Raw genomic sequence first — 26,602 nt, forward strand, 5'->3', positions numbered from 1 at the left:
CTTCTGTCCTCTGCAGGCACTGTACAACATGAATGCACTTACATACATGCAGGTATAACACTCATTCACACAAAATAAAAATAAACCAGAAAGATTATTATTATTATTGTTACTAAAAAATAACCAGAAAGATTTAATAAAGGAGTAATTTGAGAGGTGAGGTCAGGATTAAAGAAGCAACATGTAGGGGCTGGTGAGATGGCTCAGTGGTTAAGAGCACTGACTGCTCTTGCAGAGGAGCCTGGTTTGATTCCCAACACCCACATGGCAGCTACCAACCGTCCTTAACTCCAGTTCCAGGCGAATCCAAAGCCCTCTTCTGACCTCCACGGCATTGCACGACATGGGTGCACTCACCAAACAAGGTCCCACGTGATGATGATGCTTCTGCTGTCAGAAGACTACTCTTTGAGAACAATTACATTATTCTTGCCACAACTGCAGCAGGACAAAGAATTTGGAGGACTTAATACCCCAACTTTTCTTTCCTGTCCACTATCCTGGGTGATGCAGTCTGTAGAGGGCAGACTGCCAGAAAACACACAGAGAAAGAAGAGTGGGAAACAAACAAGGCTGGAGCAAAGAGAAAAACCAGAACTGTACGATGCGTAGGTCAGCAGAAAGATGGAAGGACAGATGATATAATGGTCAGATACCAGAATGGAAGGATGAATAATGGTTACTGTCCAGTGAGTGTTTATTGTGTACCAACCTCCAAGCTAAAAAGGCCTTGCTGAGTAAAATGAGGAGACCTCATTTAATCCTGGAAAGTAAATCTATTGCCATTGCCATTTTTTAGATAAAACACCAGGCAGAGACTGGCTACCTTTCCTAGCTGCATAACTCCGCACCTCTGAACCATGTACCATGTACCATGATCAACAAATAGTTGGCACACAGTCGGGTGGGGGAAAGTAGGCCGTAAACTTTTACAGCAAAAGACCCAGTGTTCAAATCATGGTTCAGAACCTACTAGCTATGTAGCTGTGTGCTCTGAGACTCATTTTCCTTCTATGTAAAACATAATTACACGAAATAATAAGCACTATCTCATAGTATTACTAGAAAGCTACTCAAGGCAATAGCAGCAAAGTCATTGATATTGATTCTAGAAGACAATCAGAAGTGCGGTTATTATTATTAATGGATGGAAACAAAGATAAAAGATAAAAGTCAGAAACAGAGCTGGACAGATAGCTCAGAGCTAAAGGTACTTGCTTCAGCCTCATGACTTAAGTTCGAACCGTGGGGTCCATGGCGGAAGAGGAGAACAAACTTCCCTAAAGTTGTCATCTGACCTACACATGCATACTATGACATGTGTCCCCACCACCCCCCCACACACAAATAAATAAATAAATGTAATTTTTTTTTAATTTTAAGGGGGCTGGAGAGATGGCTCAGTGGTTAAGAGCAATGGTTGCTCTTGCAGAGGACACAGGTTCAGTTCCAGCACCCACATGGCAGCTAACAACCATCCGTGACTCCAGTTTCAGGGGCTCTGACTCCCTCTTCTGGTTGCTGTGAGCATTTCAGGAACATAGTGCACATATATGCAGAAAAAACATTCATACACATAAAATAAAAATAAATAAAAACAATAATTATAAGATAAAATATTTTAAGCAGGGCATGGTAGCACATGCCTTTAATCCCAGCACTTGGGAGGCAGAGGCAGGTGGATCTCTGTGAGTTCAAGGCCAGCCTGGTCTACCTAGTGAGTTCTAGGACAGCTGGGGCTACAGGGAGACCCTGTCTCAAAAAAAAAAAAAAAAAAAAAATTTTTTTTTTTAATTTTTAAGTCAGAAAGGTAGAAAAACATTCCCTTCCCCCCATCAAAAAGAGGATGACTGGGGCTAGAGAGATGACTCAGCAGTTAAGAGCATTCCCTGCTCTTGCAGAGGCCCGGGTTGGGTTCCCAGCACTCATATGGTGGCTAACATTCATCTGTAACTCCAGTTCCAGGGGATCTGACACCCTCTTCTGAGTTCTATGGGTATTGGACTTACACAGGCAAGCAATACATTCATGCACATAAAATAAAAAATAATAAATAAAATATATTTTTAAAACAGGATCTAAGGGCTGGAGAGAAAGCTCAGTTAATAAAGTGTTTACTGTGCAAACATGAGGATCTGAGTTCCAACCTCCAGCACCCACAAAAAAGTCAGTCTCAGTGGCACACACCTGTATTCCTAGAGCTGGGGAGGAGGAGGCAGGAGGATCCTGGAGCTCCCTGACCATCTGCTCTTGCAAATGGTTGAGCTCCAGGATCACTGAAAGATCTTGTCTCAAAAACTAAGGTGGAAAATGACAGATGAAAACACCTGATATCAACTTCTGACCTCCACATGCACATACACACAAGTGCACACACTACAAACACACACGTACACATACACACACACATGCATAGCACATAGAGGATTCAGAGCTTGGGTACAGAGGGTTGGATAAGTATCCCACACATAAATTACTTTTTGAGACCTTCTCTTCTGGTCTTTCTCATAAGGGTGGGAAATCATTTATTCCTTCCCCATCTGTCAATTCCTTGAAATTTATGAATTTGTCTCAATATGAGCTGGCCAGCCCCTCTCCTTAGAAATCCCCTCTTGGTTCCCAGGATTGAGAGAAGGGAAAGATGAAGGGGGCTATTCCAAGCCAGGACCCCCCCCCCCCCCCGCCGCCGCTGTTCCCGACCTGGGCATTGGATTTGAGAAAAAGGTGAACGGGGAAGGGGCAATGCTGGTGGAGCCAAGGAAGGTGAATTACAGAGAATCGAGAGGTGGAATGGGGGCCTGGGCCTCCTCCTAAGGAACCTTGCGTTTCAGCTCTGCTTTTCCAAGAGAGGAACTGGTTCCCAGATGGCAGATGGGAAGGCGCTGTGATGACACAGAGGTCCCCCAGGCTCTTGTGGTTGTTCTTGAAGGCACCATAGAGACTGCTTCAACACTGGCCTCACCAGAAAGGAGAACAACACTAGTGAGGACGTGGGAATGAACCTAGGGAAGGAAGCGCAGCTCCTTGCTCTGACCTTACAACCCTGTCCACCCCTTCTGAGCCCCAGACCTATAGTTGATGGTGCAAATGCCACCAGTAGAGCGTAGTACAAACCCTCTCCTGGAGCTGACAGGACACAGCTTTTCCTCAGCCAGACTGCTTAAGTTCTCAGAGCTAAAGCCAAAGAAAGCAGAGCGGGAAATCTCTGAGAAGGGAAAAAGGAAGCCAGGGTCAGATTTTGCCAGAAAGAAGGGGGCAGAGGGGGGTAAAGGGGAAGACCCAACAGGGGCACGAAGGGGAATTTTTTCAGACAGAGAAAGTGAAAGCTCCCGGGCATAAATAAGGAGATAGCCACAGCCTGACACAGGCTCACACTCTTGGACCCCCTCACACCCCACTAGGACGCCTGGGTGCTTCCCACTGCTCCCCTGCATACCCTCCAGAGCCTCAGCCTCTCACAGATTCCTGAACACACACCCCACCCCCGAGACTCTCAGGCTCATACAGTCTCTGTTGGCCTGCCTCAGATCACCCTCTATGGCACCCCGTGCAGCCCCACTTCTGGTCTTCAGCCTGCTGGTTCTCTGGACCTCTCCAGGTAAGGCTTAGGGAATGCTAAGGTGGGAGTGGCATTGATTGATGCCTAAATTTCAGAACTGTTTTACAATGGTCATGAGAGATACCACAAGCTCAGGCTTAGGATGTTTTCGTGGACCTGGGTGCTTCCTGTGCCCACTGTGTGTACCCGTGAGTATGTGTGTGCCTACACACCTGATTCCAATGTGGCTCCACTCTTGGTATATTCTGGGGCCTATAGCTGCCCCTCTCGCTGTAGGTTCTATACCCTACTACCTCAGCTTCCAGGCAGAAGGAGAGAACAGTACATACTTGTTTCAGGGAACTGTGATTATAGCTCAGTTGGTAGTGTTTGCCTTGCATGTATGAAACTCTGATTTCAGTCCCAGCACTAGGTGAAAAATGCCTTGTGTGTGCATTTGTGTCTATTAGAGGGGCAGCGACTGAAACACGGAGGAAGACGTGTTAGTAACTCGTTGCTTTTTTGTTGTTGTTCTTTAGCTGCTTTATTTGTTTGCCTTGTTTCATATTTTGAGATAGGGTCTGTCAATGTTGTCCTGGCTGGCCTCAAACTCCTGGGCTCAAATGATCCTCCTGTCTCAGCCTCTCTAGTGGCCGGGACTCCAGGTACAGCAGTCACCATCCTGGCTCTATAGTGATTCATATGGACCTTAATTAACATCAGCCTTTTCTATCTCAGCATTGTTACTACCATTAACTATTTGCTGAAATATGGTAGAAGCTGAGAAGACCTGGAAAAGAGGTTGCGTGCACATTTGTGGGACTCAGCGCAGTGGTTATTTACCAAACAACTTAGAAGTATTATAATATATTCAGTGACCAGTAGGGCCATAGTGGTGCATGCTGGCTGAATATCCAGTCCAGCCGCTGAACATACACAGGTGCTCCTAGACCCACTGAGAGCTGTAGTCTCCCATCCTCATGGTCTTCCAGATCTTGTCCCCTTCTTTGTCCTATCTCAGCCCCAGCTCTGGGGGGTGCTAATGATGCCGAAGACTGCTGCATGTCTGTGACTAAGCGCCCCATCCCTGGAAACATCGTGAAAGCCTTTCGCTACCTTCTTCTCAAGGATGGCTGCAGGGTGCCTGCTGTTGTGTGAGTTGTGGGAAAAGTGTCTACCCCATCTCCCCATCAGCCCCTGGTAACAACCTCACTGCCTTATCCCTGGACTCCTAGTCAAGCTCACCTTTCAAGGAAGCCCCTGAAGCAGGTCCTCATTCATGATCTCCAGCCTCTGCTCCTCCTGCTAGAGCCTTCTAGGAAAATGGGTTCCAGGGCTTCATTCTCTCTGACTTCTGACTTCAGGTTCACCACACTAAGGGGTTACCAGCTCTGTGCACCCCCAGACCAGCCCTGGGTAGAACGCATCATCCGAAGATTGAAGAGGTTCTCTGCCAAGGCAAGCCTGACCCTCCCCAGCCCTGCCTCCATCCTCCAAGCCCCTTTCCAAGATTCCAGCCCATGACCCTGCCTCTCCTTCCTCCCCTTAGAGCAAGCGCCACAGCAGTTAGTTCATAGCAGCACCAGAGGGAGCCCTGTGTCTGAGTAAAGGGATGTGAATCCTGACCTGGAGAACCAAGGACCAGAAGAGGACCAGGCTGCTCTGCACCAGATCTGTTTCAGCCATGGCAAAGCCTGGAGTATCAGTGCGACTGTGTGAGAGAGAGTGGCAGGAGCACAGCCTCTCCACGACCAGACTGCAGTGCTTCCAATAAAGCTGGTTGACACCCATGGACCTGTCAGTCTGTGTCTGTTCACTCTCCAGGAGGACAGGCACAGGAAAGGAAGAGGTGGAATGGCGGGATCTATTTTCCACCCTGAGTTCTGAGCAATCTGTTCATCATCCTCCACCCAACACTATGATGATCCCAAGATGAGCTCCACAATTAGGGCACTATCTCACATCTCCTGATGCCCATCACACTGCGCATTCAGCCACACTCAAGTAGCATCAGTTCTATGAACAAAGTCCCCAAGAAGTCTCCCAAGTCTTTGCAACCCCAGCAGGTATTCAAGCCTCCAAGGGTCTCAGGGATGGGGAGGGGAAGCCTCAGGAGGGAGAAGGGGATGGGCAGAGGGCCTAGCTCTCCTGCCTAGAGGAAGTTCTCATCTACCCATGCTATTCCCTCTAGCACACTCTTCTTCCTCCTCTGCTCTCCTGGCTTCCCTTCTGGGTCTGGATGTTATGCTACCTCCTCCAGGAAATCTTCCCTGACTCCAGGATGGCTTAGGTAGCTTTGCTTCCACCAAAATTCCCATGGCTCCTGGCGCCTCCCTCCCCACCCCTACATACATACAACATCCATCACATTGACCTTCCTTTCCTAGTTTGTCCATCTCCCCGAAAAGGGGTCATATCAGTATTGGTTTCCGGTGGATCACCTGATACAAGGTAGTGACACAACAGATACTTGTTTGGAAAATGAACAAATACGTGAGAAAAGACTTGGCAACCATGGAGGAAGGCCCCATCTTTCCATTCTGTCTGTGCTGAATCTGATCTCTTCTCTGTCAGTCAGAGCAGGGTCGAACCCCAGTTGGGTAATCTTGGGGCCACACTTGTCAAGGACATTAACAGACAGACCTGGGAGCCAGGACCAGGGCTAGAAGACAGGCTCACAGAGTAGAAGAAGGGGCACATGGGGGAAGCTTGTGAGATTCAGTGTGAAAGACCTCCATCATCACCCCTGCAGTACATATGGGCTCTGGGACTCAGAGGCAACAATGAGCCTTGGGGGTAGAATGGTAGAGTCTCAGGACTGGAAGACAGAAGCCCTATAACCCCTTGAAGAGTCAGATCCTTGTGCCTGGGAAGCCTCCTGTCTAAGGGCCTGTCCAGCAGGAGTGGCAAATTTGAACTGCTGAGGTCAGATGGCAACTAAGAAGGTCAGGTTCTCTTCCCCTTGTCTGGGAAGAGACACCATGGTTGTAGCAGATATACCCCAGCCAGTACCCAAGTCAGGCCTTGGTAAGCCTTTGAAGGGGAGCTGCAGTGAGGAGGCTGTGTTTGCCCCTCTCCTGCCCTCAGGCCTCCCTACCTTTGCTGTCTAGGCAGGTATTCTCAGTTGATCTGAGACCTAGACACCTAGACAGGTCTCAGAGATCACGTGTCAGTGGGAAGCAGTATCGAGAGGTTTCAGAGGGGAGAAGGGAAGGGCAGAGGGTTTAGCTCCACTCAAAGTGTGACAGCCTCTTCCTCTTCACTGCTCCCACAGGCAGGTGTTCAAAAACTCAAGCCTCTCAGGTCTGAGTCAGAGGGTGGGAAGGATGGGGATAGTTTTCAAGAACAGTTGCTATGGTTGGAAAATTGCTTCTGCTATCTAAGGAAAATGATCCATGCATGCATTCATTTACCCAGCTGACCTCCATCCATCCACCGCCCACATACCCACTTCCCATGCACCAATCCATTAATTCATTCATCAAGCCACTCAGCCACGGAGTACTGTGTATCCCATAACAAAGGACAAACAACATATGGGGGTGGGGTGGGAAATGTTGCCTCAAATCTTGCTCAGGCCTCAGGGAAACCAAGAGGAATCAGCCTTTCTCAGAAGCAGATATAAATCCTCCCTTGGGTGCCTCAGAGAAACAGAATAGAAGAGAGGAGCCTGGGAGCCCTGCCCGACTTACTACCAGCACTCTCTCTTCATGGTACTGCCACTAGGGGGTTCAGGGGCAAATCCTGATCCCAAGGGCTGGGCTTGTCTCAAGATCCTGTCACTGGCCCATCACTGAGTCTGGGCTAATTCTTTCAACATTCCCCAGCCCAGGTCTTAGTTCTCCCGTCTGCTGAGTGGCAGGGAGGAGACTGATTTTTGAGAGTTCTTCCAAACAAAGACTTGATTCCTGAATCTTCGGATCTTACAGTAAACCTTCAGCTTTTTACAGGCTCCCCCAAAAGCCAATACATCTAGGAACATTGCTACTTCTTGGGTCTCCAGGGCCCCTATCCACTGAAAACAAAGAAGAGGCTAATGGTAAGGAAAAAGGACAATAATCCAGGCGCTACTGGCATGCTTTCTGTTGAGAGCTGTCTCTGGACTCAGAAAGCCCAGGAAATTAAGAATTGGGGAATTAATACACTATAAAAAGCAGGTCCACAAGTCCTACCCCTTCTCTAGCCGCTACCTTCTACCTCAGCTTTCTCCCTTCCTCTGTTTCCCACCCCTCAGCCATACCAACCCCCTCCCACCACCACCGGGCACTGGGTCTCATTCCCTTATCCTCCTGCCAGGTACAGAGCTCAGCAATCTCAGCACTGTGATGCCATCTAAACATCTACTTCCAGTTTCCCTACAAGTCACTGATGAGGGTTGCATCTTCATTTTTCCCCAGCTGTGCTTGCCTGCCTCTGACAATGGCAAGGCCACTAGCTCTCTGCCAGGTAGCAAGGACTCCTAGCTCCCCAAACAGGATATGAAGACTCCTTCTTTCCTAGGGTACAAGGCACCTACTACAGGCTCAAGGCCTGCAAGCTGATTGATAGTTTCTGTCCTAAAGGCCCAGAGTCGCTGAAGGCTCATGGTTCCTGAAGCTAAAATTTCTCTAAAGTATCTAACATCCTTGCTCAGGGAGATCCTAGCCTTTACAGAAAAAAAGTTTCCTATCCTAACTGTCTGCTAAGAATTCCCAGGGGGAGAGATTGAGTCCTGTCTGTCTTTACCACCAACACTATTTCTGTGTGGCTGGCATTGAATAAGTCCCAACACACGTTTGATTAACAAAATATAAACTGAAGGGATTTGGAAGGAGGCAAGGATTAAAAAAATTAAATTGGGCATGGTCCTTTCCTAACACACACACACACACACACACACACACACACACAATGTGCATCCAGTTCTCCAGTTCTCAAGAGAGTTGGGGTTGACTCTGTTTCATGGTTGAGTGTTTGGCCAAAGCCAGCTCCATACAGATTTGATCATGTTTTGATCATCTCGTGTTCAACTTCTCGTCAAGCCCCCACCCCATGCCACCCCCTTCCTCTACCCTCCGGGAAATTTAGAGTCAGCAGAAAGTCTTGGAAATAGTCTTAAGAGGAGCAGGATTTCCATGTAGGGAGTTTTCTCTAAGGGCCCCTCTGTAGGAATAAGCAAGCACTTCAGATACAGAACTTCCTAGATGCCCCCTTTGTCCACATGGACAAGCGTGTTTGGGCACTGCTTTAGATATGATCACTAATCTCATGCTGCAGGTGAGAAAACTAAAGCGCAGAGGTGAGGTAACTTGCCCAAACTAGACAAGCTAGGAAAATAGGCAGCTTGGTTCCAGAATGCTACTACATGTACCACATTTTTGAGTTGGCCCGTCCCCTAGGAAAAACTGGAGAACGCTACCACAGGGCCAGGCCTGAAGGTATGGCCATCAGAGAATACAGGAAACTACTATTTGATGTGGTGACCATGTGTCCATCTCCAAGCCTGGTCCTTTAACTGCATTACATCATTGTGTTAGATAGCTTTAGTGTCAACTTGACACACCTGGGTTGAGGGAGCCTCAACTGGGGAATTGCCTCCATTGGACTGGCCTGTGGCCATGTCTGGGGCATCTTCTTGATTACTGAGTGATGTGGGAGGGCCCAGTCCACTGTGGGTGGTGCCACCCCTGGGCAGGTGGACCTGTGTTGCATAAGAAAGCAGGCTGAGCAGGGGCCAGGGAACAAGCCAGTAAGCAGCATTCCTCCATGGCCTGTGCTCCAGCTCCTGACTTCAGGTTCCTGCCCTGAGTTCCTCCCTTGGGCTCCCGGATAAACTGTGACCAGGGAGATATAAGATAAAATACATCTCCCCAAGTTGGTAATGGTCAGAGTATTTTGTCACAGCAATGGAGAAACAAACTAGGACAATCATTGTGTCTTCAAATAACCCTGTGAGATAGGTATCATTAGTATTATTTTCTATACAAGGAAATTGAAGCACAGAGAAGTAAAGTGACCTCCCACATCCACAAGACCAATAGGTGGCAAAGCTGGGACAGAAGCCCAAATCTGCCTGACCAGTAGTACTTGAACTGAGGGCTGGAGAGCTGGGATGTCCAGTTGGGATAGAAAGGCTTGGCTTGCTAAGGGGAGTTTAATAAGGGGGAAACAATAAGAAAGGAAGCCAGGAGACTCAGGCAGCACTTGAACTCAGAATTAGAAATGGCCCCTGGAGAGCCTCCAGCCTCTTGACACTCTCAGCAGAAGGGTAGTAAGCTTCTCCAGAGCTCCCAAGAGGAAATCCGCTCTGGCATCAGTTTTTCTAACAGTGGAGTGGCAGAATAGAGGACCAGGCTACAATGCTCACCCTATCCTCATTCCCAAGGAAGTATCAGAGGTCAGGACCTGGTGATGTTGAAAAGAAAGGAGAATGGAAGGGCAGAGCTGAGATTCTGAGGACTAGGGGTTCTGTGGTGTGGTTTCTAGAAAAGGGAAAGGCCAGCCCTCTGATGCACAAAGAGACTGAGAGCCTCTGTGCTAACCTTGCCAAGACCCAGTCTCAAGGACAAAGCATTCAGGGATGGCAGGAGTGCGGAAAGACCCCTGAAAGGCCCCACTGTGAGGACCACTTCCATCTCCTGAGGAGTCAGGGACAAGCAGGCAGAGCAGGGAAAAAGGGCAGGATTTGGGTAGGATCTCTGAAGATCAGGAAAGACTTGAATCACACCTTACCCTGTTTCTGTGCCTAGAAGCTTGAGTTCTTTCCTGTGTTCCAGTGAGCAGAAGACACGAGTTACTCTGGGCTCCAACCTGGTCAAGGTGGGAAAGCTTTAATACCAGGTATGGTGGCATTATAGTTCTAGGGCAATTGGGTCCCCCAAAGCTTTGGATCTCAGAATTTCTATCCCTGAAAATCTAAATCTATTATCATCAACACCCCAATCACTGAAATCTCATGCCCATCAGATGATTATTTCAAGAATCCTCCCCCAAAAGGAAATCTGTCTTTTTTATCAGGATCCCAACACTGTAAAACCCTCTGCCATCTAGGAACACTCATCCCTGATAGAAATTCCCAATACCTATTGTAGCCAAATTGCTGATAGACCCACCATTAATGTCAAGCTCCATTACCACCAGGCTACCATTTTCCTTAGAAATCCTATCACCTTCAGAAACACATAAGCCTGTCAGGATGGACAGCAACACTGCACAATTTCAAGGTTACCACTTTCTCCATAGCTTATATACATGACACCTCCCAATATGTCAGTGATGAGAAACAGAGTATGATTCTTCATATTAAGTGGGGCCTCCAGTGGTCTCAGGGCTATCATCACATAGGGCCCAAGCCCTGGCAAAACTCTAAGTGGTGCTTTGCCATTGACTGCAACCCAAAATGTTTAGTTGTGCCAGACCCTTCTAATTACTGATAGCCCAATAGTGAACAAAATAAATATGGTCTTGGGCTTGCTGGAACTCCTTCTGCTTATAAAAAGCAAGTAGAGCCAGGAATTGTGGCCCATGTCTTTAGTTCCCAGCACTCCAAGGGGCAGAGGCAGGCAGATCTTTGTGAAATGAAGGGCAGCCTGCTGGTCTCCATAGTGAGTTCCAGGCCAGCTGGGACTACAGGAGATCTCATCTCAAAAAGACCAAAATAATAATAATAATAATAATAATAATAATAGGCAAATAGATGTGTCAATTAGGATTCTTATATAAAAGTCACCGAAGCTCAGTGACTGATTTAAATAGAAATGGAGGCAGGGCCTGAGAAGGTGCAGAAAATGACAAGATGAGGGAACCCAGGAAGCTAAATAATGCCGAAGTCACACAGTATATCCAGGGCAATCCAGACAGCTCTCCAAGACAGTGTGGTGTCTTGGCCTTCTGCCAATCACATCTGAAGATGAAGGGTCCCAGGACCAGCACAATATGCCCACTCAGGGCCCATGTTTCTCTTTCTTGACCACATTCAAAGAATTGAAACCTGGGGAAGTTACTGCCCACTCCAGTGCCATTGTGGGCCTCTTCTTTAGCTTTGGCCCCCCCTAGGATGGAACATGTCACTGATTACACAACACTAGGTCCAGAGGGTGACCAAGAAGTAGTTATCTGTAAGGACTATGGAGCTGGAACTTGCGTATAGGGCTGGGTTGTTTGCACTCAGGCATATGAGAGGCTGAAGTGGTATAAGACAGGAATGAGGGTAGGAAGAGGAAAGCAACAAGTAGGGGATGGGAACTTGACTCTTCCCCTATCACCTGCAATGGCTTGAGTATGGTTTCATATAGAAATTTAGCCCTCATTGACAGGCAAGAAGGCAGAAACAACCTACAGTGTTAATAGCTAAGGTTCTTGAGAGGTGATTACAATTGGATAAGGTCATCAAAATAAAATCCCATGGTTGCATTCTGGTGGTTCTATAAGGAGAGGAACAAGAAAGGGCAGGTGTCTCTTGTCATGTTGATACCTCAGGACTCTAGCAACGAGGAAGCCATCACCAGATGTGGACCTTCAACCTTGGACCAGAACTATAAGCCAAAATAAATCCCTCTTCTTTATAACTTAACCAGTGTGTGGTACTGTGTTATTAGCAACAGAAAGTGAACTGAAACCATCTTCATTCACCATGGAAATCCCAGGAGTCCAAGAATTCTAAACTTAAACTTGGCTTTCAAGTTATTGTAGAAGTATGTTTGTTATAAGACAGGAAAACAAACATTTTTTAAAATTTGACAGTTTGATGTGTTACATTTAAACAGATGGACTAGGGGAACGGCTCAATGTGATGCATGTGCTGAACTTGCACAGTGAACTTGGGTGGGTGGCTGAGTACAAATAGGTACTCAGCCTATCAGACACCACCTCTGTAACTACAGCTACAATTGCCCCTGTAACTTCTGTCACCACGCCCAACACCTCCAAAATGGATCCCCTGATGACTCTGCACCTTTCCACAGGACTGACTTCCCATTCATGCTCCTTGAAAGGTGTTTCTGATTAGCAAAGCTTAGATCATGTGTCTGAGTCCTACCTGCAAAAGGAGCTCAAGAATGAGTATGTGACCTTGGGATTCTATGATGCAAAGCAGGTTCTAGCAGTAACCAAGACTAACAGAATAAGAAATTCCTTAAACATCAAAAGGGGTTAAACTTGTGGGCAGTTAAAAAAAAGATTAATGTCTTACTGTCTACTCTATGACTATCCAACATCAGTACACATTTTTCTTCCTAACCCCTAGGCTTGAAAACTTAACAGTATCACCTAACATAATATCACCTTTGCACATACAGCAAAAAAAAAATGTCCTTCCCAAAGACAGACAACTCAGAACCTTAGTAATTAGCACATCTGTCTTAGAAAACTCAGGCTGTCATTTTTAATACCATAGACAAGACAGCTTAAACAACAGAAATTTATTTTCCCACAGTTCCAGAGACTGAAAATCTGAGATCATGGTATCAGCATGGTCTGTCTTTGGTGAGGGCTCTTTTCCCAGATACCTTGTTATCTTCTCACTCGTGTGTGGATGATAAGAAAGAAAGAGGAAGGGAGGAAAAGAGGGAGAGAATCTTTTCTTATATGGCCATACACCCATTTGATTAGTGCCCCCATATTTATGACTTCATTTAACTTTTTTGGTTTTTGAGATTGGGTCTCATTTTCCCAGGCTGGACCCAAACTCACTACATAACTGAGGATGACCTTGAACCCCTAATCTTCCTGTTTCTAAATCTTGAGTGGAGGCAGTTAAGTGTCCTATCTCTAGATATGATCACATTGAGGGTGAAACTTCACCATATGAATTTGGAGTGGACAAAGTTCAGACCACAACAACATCAAATTCTAATTGTGATCTTGAATGACATTCACTCTTCCTCTAGTTTTGTTGTGGTCTTACCTCTCTATTCCACAACACCTGGTGACCACTACCACACATGATTGTCAGGATGGACTGAGTTATGCTATGCTAACAAGTGACACTCAAATCTGAGTACTTTAACACAACAAAATTCTATTCCCACACATGCTGAGCCTGCTGCGGTCCAGGCTAGCTTCGAGCACAGCTGTGCTCCATGTGGTGGCTCAACATTCCAAGCTGCTTTGATCTTTTGACAAGTTCCTTCATCTCAGCACATGCTCCCAGGAAGGGAGCAAGGGAAGACAGCAATGGGGAACACATGCCACTTGTGCTCACCTCTCTTTAGCCAAAGAGAGCCACATGGCCACGCCTAACTCTAAGAAGACAATTCTCAGGAAAAGAAGTAAATCAGAATCTTGGTGGGAACAGTAATGCCACCGTAATAAATTAAATCAATAATAGACCAAAGAGGCTGGGTGTGGTGGCACAAACATTTAATTCCAGCACTCCAGAGACAGAGGCAGACAGATCTCTGTGAGGCTGGTCCACACATAGCGAGTTCCAGATCAGCTGGACCTACAGGGAGACCGTGTCTTTTCCTGAAAAATGGATTAAAGATGATGAAAGAAAAGGGAGTATGAAAGGTATACACACACACACAATGCACACACACACAATGCACACACACAATGCACATGCACACACTGCACGTGCACACACACAATACACACACACACAATACACACACACACAATACACACACACACAATACACACACACACAATACACACACACACAATACACACACACACAATACACACACACACAATACACACACACACAATACACACACACACAATACACACACACACAATACACACACACACAATACACACACACACAATACACACACACACAATACACACACACACAATACACACACACACAATACACACACACACAATACACACACACACAATACACACACACACAATACACACACACACAATACACACACACACAATACACACACACACAATACACACACACACAATACACACACACACAATACACACACACACAATACACACACACACAATACACACACACACAATACACACACACACAATACACACACACACAATACACACACACACAATACACACACACACAATACACACACACACAATACACACACACACAATACACACACACACAATACACACACACACAATACACACACACACAATACACACACACACAATACACACACACACAATACACACACACACAATACACACACACACAATACACACACACACAATACACACACACACAATACACACACACACAATACACACACACACAATACACACACACACAATACACACACACACAATACACACACACACAATACACACACACACAATACACACACACACAATACACACACACACAATACACACACACACAATACACACACACACAATACACACACACACAATACACACACACACAATACACACACACACAATGCACATGCACACAATGCACACACACAATGCACGTGCACACACACAATGCACATGCACACAATGCACATGCACACACAATGCACACACACAATGCACACACACACAATGCACATGCACACAAGGCACACACACAATGCACACACACACAATGCACATGCACACAATGCACGTGCACACACACAATGCACACACACACAATGCACATGCACACAAGGCACACACACAATGCACACACACACAATGCACATGCACACAATGCACGTGCACACACACAATGCACACACACACAATGCACACACACAATGCACACACACACAATGCACATGCACACACACAATGCACATGCACACAATGCACACACACAATGCACGTGCACACACACAATGCACATGCACACAATGCACATGCACACACAATGCACACACACAATGCACACACACACAATGCACGTGCACACACACACAAACACACACACACACACACATACACACACACACATACACACACATACACACACACATACACACATATACACACACACACATACACACACACACAGACACACACATACACACACACACACACACATGCACACACACACACAGAGGAAAGGCATTTGAATAAAAGCTACAGATGATAGTTCTAAAACTGGTTCTAGGGCTTAGATGGTATTTGTTACTTTCTTCCTATATTGGTCTTTTAGTTGTGCCTGACAAGTGACCACAGACACTTCACACATGCTGAGTCGGTGGCACTGCCACCAATTCTACTATTACCATTAAAATAGAATGGCTAGGGGCCAAAAGGATGCCTCAGTAGTTAAAAGCACTGACTGCTCTTGCAGAGAACCCAGGTTCAGTTCCCACAAGGTGGCTGACAACCTTCTGTAACTCCAGTTCCAAGGATCCAACACCCTCTTCTGACCTCCTCAGGCACCGTACACACGGCTGCACTTAGATCCATGCAGGCAAAACACTCATACACATAAAATTAAAATTAAAAATAAAACATAATGGGCAGCAAAGCTCTCTTTGGGGAGATATTTAAGTTCATGCCTAAAGAGGAAGGCAGCCATTCAAGGAGAAATGACCACTGTGGCTGGAGTATAGGAGACACGTGTGGGTATAAAATGAAACAGGACTGGGAGGCCAGAGTCACATGATCCACATCTTTACAGGCCACAGGAAGGAGGACTTTACGTGCCATGACAGATTTCAGCCAAGGAGTAACATGATCCTATTTAATGTTTTAAAAGACCCTCTTGGTGGGCTGGAAGACACATTGTAAAGAGTAAGGAAATCGGGGCTGGAGAGATGGGGTTCAGCGGTTAAGGGCACCGACTGCTCTTGCAGAGGACCCAGGTTCGATTCCCAGCACCCACAGCTCTCTTCTGACCTCCGCGGCATTGCACGACACAGGTGTACTCACATACACGCAGGCAATACACTCATACACATAAAAAATAAAAATAATAAATAAAATATTTTTTTAAAAAGAGTGAGGAAATCAGAGTCACAGTGTGGAAGGACTTGACACTGGCCTGACCCAGGAGGTAGGCATTGGAAAAGGGTAGAAATTCTAGACATACTTACAAAATAGAACAACAAACTGAGCTGAGAGATTATATTTGAGGCATAAGGGAAAGGGGAAAACCCAGGATGACAGCAGGCTTCAGGCCTGAGCGACTGGGGGCATGATGGTGACATTCTCAGAGATGGGTGACTGGAGCCTCCTCCTGACAAGCTGGAAGGGAGGTGTTGGGAACCTAGAATTTGGTTTTGGAATTAGGTGCCTGTGAGAGAGCCAAAAAGAAAACCCAAATAGGCAGTTGGCTTCTCATCCTGGAAGCCAGAAGTGAATCTATATATCATCCTTGAACTCTCCCATCTGTTTCTTCCTCTCACTCCAGTTGGCTAAAGTCAAGGGCTTCCTACTCTGTAACATCTCTAGGGTCTGTGCAGCTTCCTCAGCCCCCTGCTAAGCCTAGCCCAGACCAGTTTCCCCCTTCATGGCAATCACAGCCCTTGAACTTTCTCACTTAAAAGCCCAGGAGGCCAGACACTTGCTTTCCAGCCTCCCTAGCATCTAGGGAGATTCAGCCAACCTGGATACACCTTCCCACCTTCTCAGGACTCTGAACTGGAGCTGGGTTAGCCCTGCCCTGACTCCATGCTCAGGAATCCTACCAGAAATAACTGCTTGTGCTCCCCCCGCCCCCGCCTCCTGCAGCCTCTCTCACCACTAGCTCTCATCCATCTTACCTACATTGGGATAGCCATGATCCCCATGCCCTTCCCCTGGGCCTTTGTACTTGTTGTTCAGTCTCCTAACAGATCTTCCCACCTGTTCCACTCATTCCCAAAGCTCCCTCCATCACTCAGCAACGCTGCCTCCCTCTAACCCCCCAAATCTCCCCATCTCTAGCCACATGGGTCACTTCTGCTTTATGTGTTCAGGGGCCTAGTTTCCTGAGTTTCTCTTCAAGCAAGTCCAAGCCCAAACACCCTGGGGCTCAGAGTGGCTTGGATAACAGGGACTAAAGGAAGGAGGTATTAAAAAAAAAAGAAAGAAAGAAATAACAAAACAAAACTCTGGCAATGGCACTACTTCAAGCTCCAGCGAGTAGGAGGCAGGGAAGGGGAGGTGTACTGTTGCTCAAGACTTCCCCCACCCTGATGTCCCAGCACTTTCTGGAGCTCTGTGCAATGTTCTACCCACTCAGGGCCTGCAGGGCCAAGCTCTGCCCCTGGGTCTGGACCAAGACCCTCTGGACATGGACAGATTTGGAGAGGCATGGGAAATGAAACAGCCCCTTCCCCAGTTTCAGGGACTTTCAGAAGCTGAGTCATTTGGTTTCTTGCTCATTTCCAGTCCCTTTCTGGAATACTGCATCCTGTCTGTTCAGGCCAGAGCCTGGGTTCTGCAGGCCAGGAGTTACACATCCAATTTAGCCAATTCACTAGACGCCCTCTGCCGGCCTTGAGGTTGAGGTCTCGGACCAACAGCTCCATATCCTCTTTTCCCTAGACATAGGACACCCCGTGCAGGTACTATGAGGCTGAACCCCAACAAAGGGATGAGTTGAAAAAACATCCCCAGAATATTATGTTGAGTGAAACAAGCCAGACACAGAAAGCCAAATATCACATATTTTCACTCAGGTACAGAAATCCTAAGTCTATCTTGTACGACATAGGCTGGGTGTGGTACCACACTTAATGATACCAGCACTTGGGAGCTGAGGCAGGAGGATTACAACTTTGAGGCTACCCTGAGCTATATAGTGAGTTACAGGCCAGCCTGAGCTACAAAGTGAGACAACAACAAAATGCAGAATGCAACAGTAAACACTAGAGATGGGTAAGAAGAACAGAAAGAAATCAAGAGAGAGTTTTAGGGAAGGGTACCAGGGAGGGAAGGAAGAGGAGAGGGCAGCCTTGGGGAGAAATGGGATGATCATGACCAATGCATGATGTATACATGTGTGAGAAATCACAGTGAACTCCATTACAGTAATTTGGACAGGATAATTGTAGCCAAGATTGGAAATTAAAAAGAAAAAAGAAAAGCCCATGAGGTGGGGCACACCTGTAATCTACACATTCAGGACATTGAGGCAGGAAGGTCTTGAGTTGGAAGCTAACAAAGGCTACAATGTAGTAAGCTCCAGGCCAGCAAAACCCTGTCAAGAGAGTGAGAAAGAAAACAAAACAAGAGGAGAAGGAGGAGGGAGGGAGGGAGGGAGGAAGGGAGGAAGGAAGGAGGAAAGGAAGGAAGGAAGGAAGGAAGGAGGAAAGGGAGGAAGGAAGGAAGGAAGGAAGGAAGGAAGGAAGGAAGGAGGAAAGGAATGGGGAAATGAGGAGAAAGGAGGAGGAAGAGTGGAGGGAGGGAGGGAGGGAGGGAGGGAAGGGGGAGGAAGGAAGGGAGGGAAGGAGGGAGGAAAGAAGATGGGCAGAGCAGAAAAATACAGGTCCATTGGTAAATCTGCCACATTATATATCCCAAGACTGAAGAACAAAAAACAGAATATACCCCACAATAGTCTTCCTAAGAGGATTCTTCCTCTGGTCTTTCTTGGGTCATGTAGGACAATTCTCCAGGTGACCCTGTATTAGTGTACCTCTCTCCCCTTTCTCATTTGCTGTTCTCAAAAACAACCATAGCATATCATGGGGATGCAGAATTCTGAGACAAACAGCCGTGAAATAGTCACCTTCAGAAATGGGAAATCCTTCAACATTATAGCACGGTAAATCACACCACCACAGAGTATGAAATCCAGGGTGGCCTCTCCGGTTCCTTGGCTTCAGTGTAAGTGCAACCCTGGCAGGCAAGACTTCTGTCCTGGGAAGCATTGGGGGCCTGACTCACAATGAGCCTAGGCTTCTGTTGGCCTTTCTAACTATCTGTCAGTTACATAAGTTACTTTGTGTAACTTGCATTTAAGTGTATGCTTTCTCCATGAACTCAGACAAGTTGGTAAGCAATGCACAGTGAACCTGCTGCATGGTCTCTTTCATCCCTGCTTTCCTGGCTTCTCTGACCAGCTAACCAGACTTTCTCCTCAAAAACCTCCCAATCTCCAAGATAGGAAGGGTATGGTGGTTTGAATGAGAATGTCCCCCCATGGGCTCCAAGTATTTGGACATTTTGTCCCCAATTGGTGGCACTGTTTGGGGGGGTTTTAGGAGGTGTGGCCACGCTGGAGGAAGCACTTCACTGGGGGTGGGCTTTGAAAGTTCTTAAGCCTTGTGGGATTTCCAGTTGCTCTCTGTTTCCTGTATCTGCTCGAAGAGCTCAAAGATGTGAGTGCTCCTCTTTCTGCTCCAGCCACCTCTTGCCACTGTATGTCCCCACCATAACGGACTCTGATTCTTCTGGAACTATAAGTTCAAATAACCTCTTCCTTTTTATAAGCTCCCTTGGCCACAATGTTTTATCACTGCAACAGGAAAGTAACTAATCCAGAAGTTGGTACCAGGAGTGGGTGTTGGCTGTGAAAAACCTGACCATGTGGGTTTTTGAAGGAATGTGGAAGACTTTGGAAGTTTGGACTACAAAAGTGGTTGAAGGATGTAAGCAGAGCTTAACAGGTCATCCTAGTAAGAGCCTGGCAGACACTAGTGTTGAGATCAATGTAGTTCCAGAGGGAAATAATGACTTAAGCAGCAACTGAGATGTTTTGGCAGAACCTGACTACTATTTACCCACCTACTATTGCCTGAGCCTAAATTGGAAAGTAATGGACTAATTTCTTTACAAGAGGAAATTTCAAGACAGCCTAATGTAGAAATGGTGGCATGGCTATTAATGGTGAACATTATGCAGATCTGCAGTGAAAAAGAGCAAATGGGGCAGAAAGAAGTACAGAATATACAGTTTGGATTGAAAAACAGTACTAAGAAGCTTAATGTTGGAGCCAAGTCATGTGCTGAAGGAGAGGATTGCTTTAATAAGGAGATTAAAATGATTAAGGAGAGGCCTTAGAGGTTTGCATTTAAATAATGGAAAGAGTACCTTCAAGGCAAGACCATGCCCAGCTAAGCCTACAACTTGTGAAAGGAAAAAGCCTAAAACATTTTCTCAAAGAAAATTGGAACCCAAAAAAGTTGCAAATACGGATGAAATGTTCCAGGGTCAATCCCAGGCTGGCAACCAAACTTGGCTGTATTGTTCACATAGTGCTGGCCTTAGAGGCATAAAAAATGCAAGAGTGAAAGGGTCATTGGTACTTCCTCTACAGTTTCAGAGAGCTGCCAAGGCCAGACAGTGTACAGCAGGGGCGTCCCTGCATAAAGAAGGTCCTGACATGCCAGGAGGCCCTGATAGGCCATTGTGTGAAGATGTGAAGGTGGCAGTGGAGACCCCAAGAAGATGTTCAAGATACCAGAGTTATAAGACATCTGCCAAGAAGAGTTGCACACAGGGAGTGGTACCAGCCCAAGAGAGAGATGTATGTTGCACGCAGCAAAGCTGGTGGGGCTGAGCCATCTAAGCTCTTTGGAAGTAGAGTCCTTGAAGTCAGACATGGAGCCACTGGATTTGGCCCTGCTGGTATTTTTATTTTGTTTTGGTCCAGTATTTCCTCACTATGCCTCCATTCCTCCCTTTGGAATGCGGATGTGTATTCACTCCCATTGAATGTTGGAAGTGTGTAATTTGTCTTTTGATTTTTACAGGGGCTTACAATTAAGAGATTGCCTTGAGTCTCAGAAGAGACATTTCACTCTGGACTTTTGGACAGTATTGAGACTGTTAAAGGCTATATGGTTTTCATGGGATTGGAGAGATGGTTCAGTGGTTAAGAGCACTGGCTGCTCTTGCAGAGGGACCCAGGTTTAATTCCCAGAATCCACATGGTGGCTAACAACCGTCCATAACTCCACTTCCAGGGGAATCCAATGCCCTCTTCTGACTGCCATGGGCACTGCACACCATGGGTACACTTACATATATACAGGCAATATGCTCATACACATAAAATAAAAATAGTAAATAAAAAAATTTTTAAAGACTATGGGGACTTTTAAGGTTGGACTAAATGCATTTTTTTTATTTTTTTATGTGTATGAGTGTATTGCCTGCATGTATGTGAGTGCATCCGTGTCATGCAATGCCACAGAGGTCAGAAGAGGGCTTCGGATTTCCCTGGAACTGGAGTTAAGGATGGTTCGTAGCTGCCATGTGGATGCTGGGAATCAAACCTGGGTCCTGTGCAAGAGCAGTCAGTGCTCTTAACCACTGAGCCATCTCTCCAGCCCTGACTAAATGCATTTTATATGGCTGTGAGTCTATGAAGATCAGGGAGTGGAATGTGTTTGAATGAGAATGCCCCCATAGGCTCTAAGTATTTGGACATTTTGTCACCAGTTGGTGGCACTGTTTTTGGAGGCTGTAGGAGGTGTGGCCATGCTGAAGGAAGCACGTCACTGGCAGGGTGGGTTTTGAAAGTTCTTAAGGTTTTCAGGATTTCCAGTTGCTTTCTGCTTCCTGTGCCTGCTTGAAGATGTGAGCACTCCTCTTTCTGCTCCAGCCACCTCTTGCCACTATACCTCCCCACCATAATGAACTCTTATTCCTCTGGGACCATAAGCTCAAATAAACTCTTCCTTTTATAAGTTCCCTATAAAAGAATCACAGTGTTTTATCACAGCAACAGAAAAGTAAGACAGAGGGCCTGGTAGAAAAGGGTGTTTGGGGCCATATTCCTCTCTTGATATTCCCAACACCTATAAAGCATAGAAAAATAGGTCAACAGACCTGAGAGTACTGCTGGCCCAGAGGGTGAGTCCAGAAATGTGAGACAGAAGAACTAGATCTGTTTCCAAAGAACTTTCTGTTAGTTTTGCTCATCCAAGGGAGGAGTGGCACTCAGATAACAGACATGTAGGCACTGTGGTGGGTCTAAGCAGATCTTGGGGAATCGGAGAGGTGACTTTCTCCAGCCTTGCCCTTCTCATATGATTATGCTCAGAGAATATGAAGGACTATGCTCCCATCTTTCCAATTCCTCCAACTCCCACAAGTTTCAAAACTATAGGGAAGAGGTGGAATGTCTCCATTTTTTTTCTGTTGCTGTGATAAAATGCTCCAACAAACAGTAACTTAAAGGAGAAAGGATTTGTTTTGGCTTACAGTTCAAGATACTGTCTATTGTGGTGGGGGAGTTGAGGCAGCAGGAGTATGAAGCAGTTGGTCACATTGATCCACAGTCAGAAGAAAAGAGGAAAATGCATTCGTGCCAGTGCTCAGCTTGCTCTCTCCATTTTATACTGTCCAGGATCCCCTCCCCAGAGGCTAATCTGGCCCACAGTCAAGATAGGTCTTCCCACATCAATTAACTAATCGAGATACTCGGTTTGTCCAGACAGTAACCCAAACTAGACAATCCTTCACAGGTGTGCCTGAAGGCCTGTCTCCCAGGTGATTCTAGATCCTGGCAAGTTGACAATTAACAGTAACTATTACTTGAGGGTAAGGAGAAGCATTTTTTTTTTTTTTTTTTGGTTTTTTTGGAACAAGGGCTCCCTGTAGCCCCAGTTGTCCTGGAACTTGCTATGTAGACCAGGCTGGCCTCGAACTCACAAAGATCTGCCTGCCTCTGCCTCCCAAGTGCTGGGATTAAAGGTGTGCACTACCACGCCCAGCCCTAGGAGAAGCGTTTTTTTTTAAAAAAAAAAAAAAAGATTTTTAGAGAGCTGGGCATGGTGGTGCATGCCTTTAATCCCAGCAGAGGCAGGATGATCTCTGTGTAATCAAGGCTGGCCTGGTCTATATAATGAGCTCTAGGCCAGCTATGGCTACAGGGAGACCCTGTCTCAAAATACCAAAGGGGGGAGGGGGAGGGGCTAGAAATATGACTCAGCACTGGCTGCTCTTGCAGAGGACCTAAGCCCAGGTTCAGTTTCCAACATCCACATGGTGGCTAACAACCTTCTTTAACTCCAGTTCCAAGGTACCTGATATCTCTTCAGGAATTGCACAACACATGTGCACTTACCTACATGCAGGCCAGAAACACTCATACACATAAAATTTAAAAATAAATTTAAAATGTTTTGTGTTTTAAATTTTTATTTTTCACCAGGTGTGGTGTTACATACCTGTAGTCCCAGCACTTAGGAGGCAGAGCAGGCAGATATCTATGATTTCAAGGCCAGCCTGGTCTACACAGTGAGTTCCAGGACAGCTGGGGCTACAGAGAGACCATGGTTCACAAAGTCCAAAAAAATTTATTTTTTTTTTTTAATTTTATTATTATTTTTTTTATTCTATGTGTATGCATGTATTGCCTGCATGTGGGTAAGTGCACGCATGTCAAGCAATGCCTGAGGAGATAAGAAGAGGGCATCGGACCCCCTGGAACTACAGTTAACAGTTGGTTGTTAGCTACCATGTGAGTGCAGAAAACTGAACCTGGTCCTCTGTAAGAGCAGTCAGTGCTCTCAACCACTGAGTGCAAGAACAACCAGTGTTCTTAACCGCTGAGCCATCTCTCCAGCCCCCCAAAAAATTTATTTTTAATTATGTGCGTGTCTGTCTATGTGTCTGGGTCTGGGTCTAGAGTTACAGGTGGTTGTGAGCCATCTGACATGGGTGCTAGGGACCAAACCTGGATCCTCTACAAGAGCAATATGTACTCTTTCTTCAGCTGTTTTGAGAAAGGCTCTCCCTGTAGCTCCAGCTGTCCTGGAACTCACTATGTAGACCAGACTGGCCTTGAACTCACAGAGATCCACCTGCCTCTTCCTCCCAAGTGCTGGGATTAAAGGCATGAACCACTACACCCGGCTCCAGTATGAACTTTTACTAGCTGAGCCATCTCTCCAGACACACACACACATACACACACACACACACACACACACACACACATACACACACACACACACACACGCCCCTCTAAACTGAATTGAATCCAAGGAGTAAGAAACTAGTGCAGGAAGGCTACTAAGAAGTTTAAAAGGGAAAAGAAGTTTTGTTCTACAAAAAGGACAACAGTGGGGAAAACACCCAGTGAAACCAACTTGTACTGCATTCAGTACCAACACTAATGCCCCAAATTAGCATCAGACCCCACAAGTTTAGGGGGAAGGCCTGCAACAAGACCATCACAGTCTAGATGTCAATTACAAGAAGGGTCCCTAAGACACTGATCAACTGGCTACTAATCTGAGAAGTTCCTACAATGCCCCTCGGTTTTGATAATTTCCTAAAATGACTCATAGAACTCAAGAAAGTATTATGCTTACAATTTTAATAAGTAATACAAATCAGGGAGATCTAAATGAAAAGACATATAGGATAAAGTCTGAGGGAGTCTTCAATTAAGAGCCTCCCAACTCTCTCTAGGATGTGCATCACCTTCTAGCACATCAGTTGTTCACCAACCAGGAAGTTCTAGGAGCATCACAGTCCACTTTTTATTAAGATATCAATATTTAAGCATAATTAATCATTGGCCACATATTAGAACTTAATCTCTGGCCCCTCTCTCCTTTTCCAGGGTTAGGCTGACCCTCTTCCTATGTCTTTGTCTTTTTTGGACCAGGCCCATTCTAAATCACCTCACCTTTCAGCACAAACTCAGTGGTTCATTGTGGGAGATAGGCTTGAGCCTAGGGTGAAAGTCTTAATGACAGCCATACAGCAGGCCCAAGGCAATGGCCCGACAGCTGGAGCCACAAGAAATGCCTTGTGACATTTGCTCCCATTGGCAGATCATGAGACTGATGCCTAGAGCTCACCACTCCCTAATCACCACCCTTGAGATTCCCAAATTCCCTGATTTCCCAGGAAACCAGGCCCTATATGGAAACTGGAACCTAACTAACCTGAAACACATTATGCTAATGAGGTGCCTGACTCCGATGTCATGATAGGACACAGCCCTGCCAAAGATCTAAGTTGTAACTTCTTGATTGGACCCCTACCCCTATATAAGCTTGTGCCCTTCTACAATAAACCAGATCTGCGGCAACAAACCTGTTCTACGTGTCTGAATGCAGCTCTACTGACAGTCCTCTCACCAGCCCTGGGGTCCAGGACCAGGCAGAAGTAGCAACTATGGGAGGCAGCGAGAAGCGAGCAGAAAAGCAGCCCCAGCACCTGGAGAACAGAAGAGCTGCCTCAGCACGACCACAGCTTGTGGCTGCAGCAAGGACCAAAGGGCAGCACCCTGCTATCAGGGGCAGTGCCCAGAAGGCGATGCCCGTGCGACCGCAGGCGGCGCCGGTATGAGCTGAGGAGTGGCGCTGGAAGACAGCACCCAGCACCAGAAGAGTGGAGGGGCGGCTGCAGCTGGCCGCAGACTCAGTTCATGACTACCAAAGACTCTCAGATGTTTTTCAATTTACTGTGGGTTCATGTCCTCAAAACCCATTATAAGTTGAAAATTTCAGGGATGAGAGATGACTCTGGTGAAGAATACTGGTTCCTCTTGCAGAGGACCTGGGGTTCAGTTCCCAGCATCTGTATGACAGCTAACAACCACCCACAATTCCAGTTCCAGTTCCAGTCCCCCTCTTCTGGCCTCCAAGGGCACCAGGCATATGGTACTTTTACATACTTACAAGCAAAACACTCAATACACATAAAATAAAATAAAATTTTTTTAATTATAAAATAAGCCAGGTGTGGTGGCACATGACTTTAATCCCAGGGCACCGGGGAGCCAGAGACAGGTGGATCTCTGTAAGGCCAGCCTGGTCTACATAGTAAGTGCCAGGACAGCTGGGACTCAGGAAGATGCTGTCTCAAAAAGACCAAAAAAAATGAATAATAAATAAGATAAATTGAAAAATATCAGGCCATTAAGATGATTGGGGGGGGGCAGACTGAGAGGGTGGGTTCTCACCTCCGTTGGTGTAGTGGCTCTGATCTCAGCAGACCACCAGAGAGTGCTGAGATCTGGCCTTCCTCTGGCCTCTCTCTGACAGAGGGGCTGAGAACACAGGGGACTGCCTGAGAGCCCCTGGATCCTGCCTCCATGTGGTGAAGGAAGCCTGAGTGTACCTGACTGGAACCTGAATTGGGCTTCAGTGGGTACTCCTGAATAGTTGTGAAGACATCAGTTCCCTCCAAATTAAACCTGAGAGAACCTCAACCCTATACCAACCAGCTTTACATAACAACAACAGGTGCACTTACCTACATGCAGGCATAACACTCATACACATAAAATAA

General features: G+C 46.4%; 1 protein-coding gene and 1 pseudogene across 1 annotated transcript; one reads left to right on the forward strand and one right to left on the reverse strand.

Moving 5' to 3' along the window:
* Positions 1 to 26,602, reverse strand: part of LOC103741559 — a 101,226-nt pseudogene that overhangs the window by 59,280 nt on the left and 15,344 nt on the right.
* Ccl19 (C-C motif chemokine ligand 19) lies at positions 3,406 to 25,657 on the forward strand. The gene is made up of 4 exons (XM_008842504.3): positions 3,406 to 3,598; positions 4,560 to 4,692; positions 4,903 to 4,996; positions 25,463 to 25,657. Exons 1-4 carry the CDS (start codon positions 3,538 to 3,540, stop codon positions 25,655 to 25,657), a joined length of 483 nt encoding a protein of 160 aa, XP_008840726.2. The 5' UTR covers positions 3,406 to 3,537.

This window comes from Nannospalax galili, unplaced genomic scaffold (assembly GCF_000622305.1).
Source record: "Nannospalax galili isolate Female #2095 unplaced genomic scaffold, S.galili_v1.0 scaffold341, whole genome shotgun sequence".
Lineage (NCBI taxonomy): Eukaryota > Metazoa > Chordata > Mammalia > Rodentia > Spalacidae > Nannospalax > Nannospalax galili.

What these genes read in the sequence shown, in the direction of transcription:
- Ccl19 (XM_008842504.3), top strand. Translation starts at nt 3,538, where the DNA reads ATGGCACCCCGTGCAGCCCCACTTCTGGTCTTCAGCCTGCTGGTTCTC. An exon ending in GGTTCTCTGGACCTCTCCAG is followed by an intron (nt 3,599 to 4,559) that starts GTAAGGCTTAGG and finishes GTCCTATCTCAG; the next exon opens with CCCCAGCTCTGGGGGGTGCT. An exon ending in TGAAGAGGTTCTCTGCCAAG is followed by an intron (nt 4,997 to 25,462) that starts GCAAGCCTGACC and finishes CCTGGGGTCCAG; the next exon opens with GACCAGGCAGAAGTAGCAAC.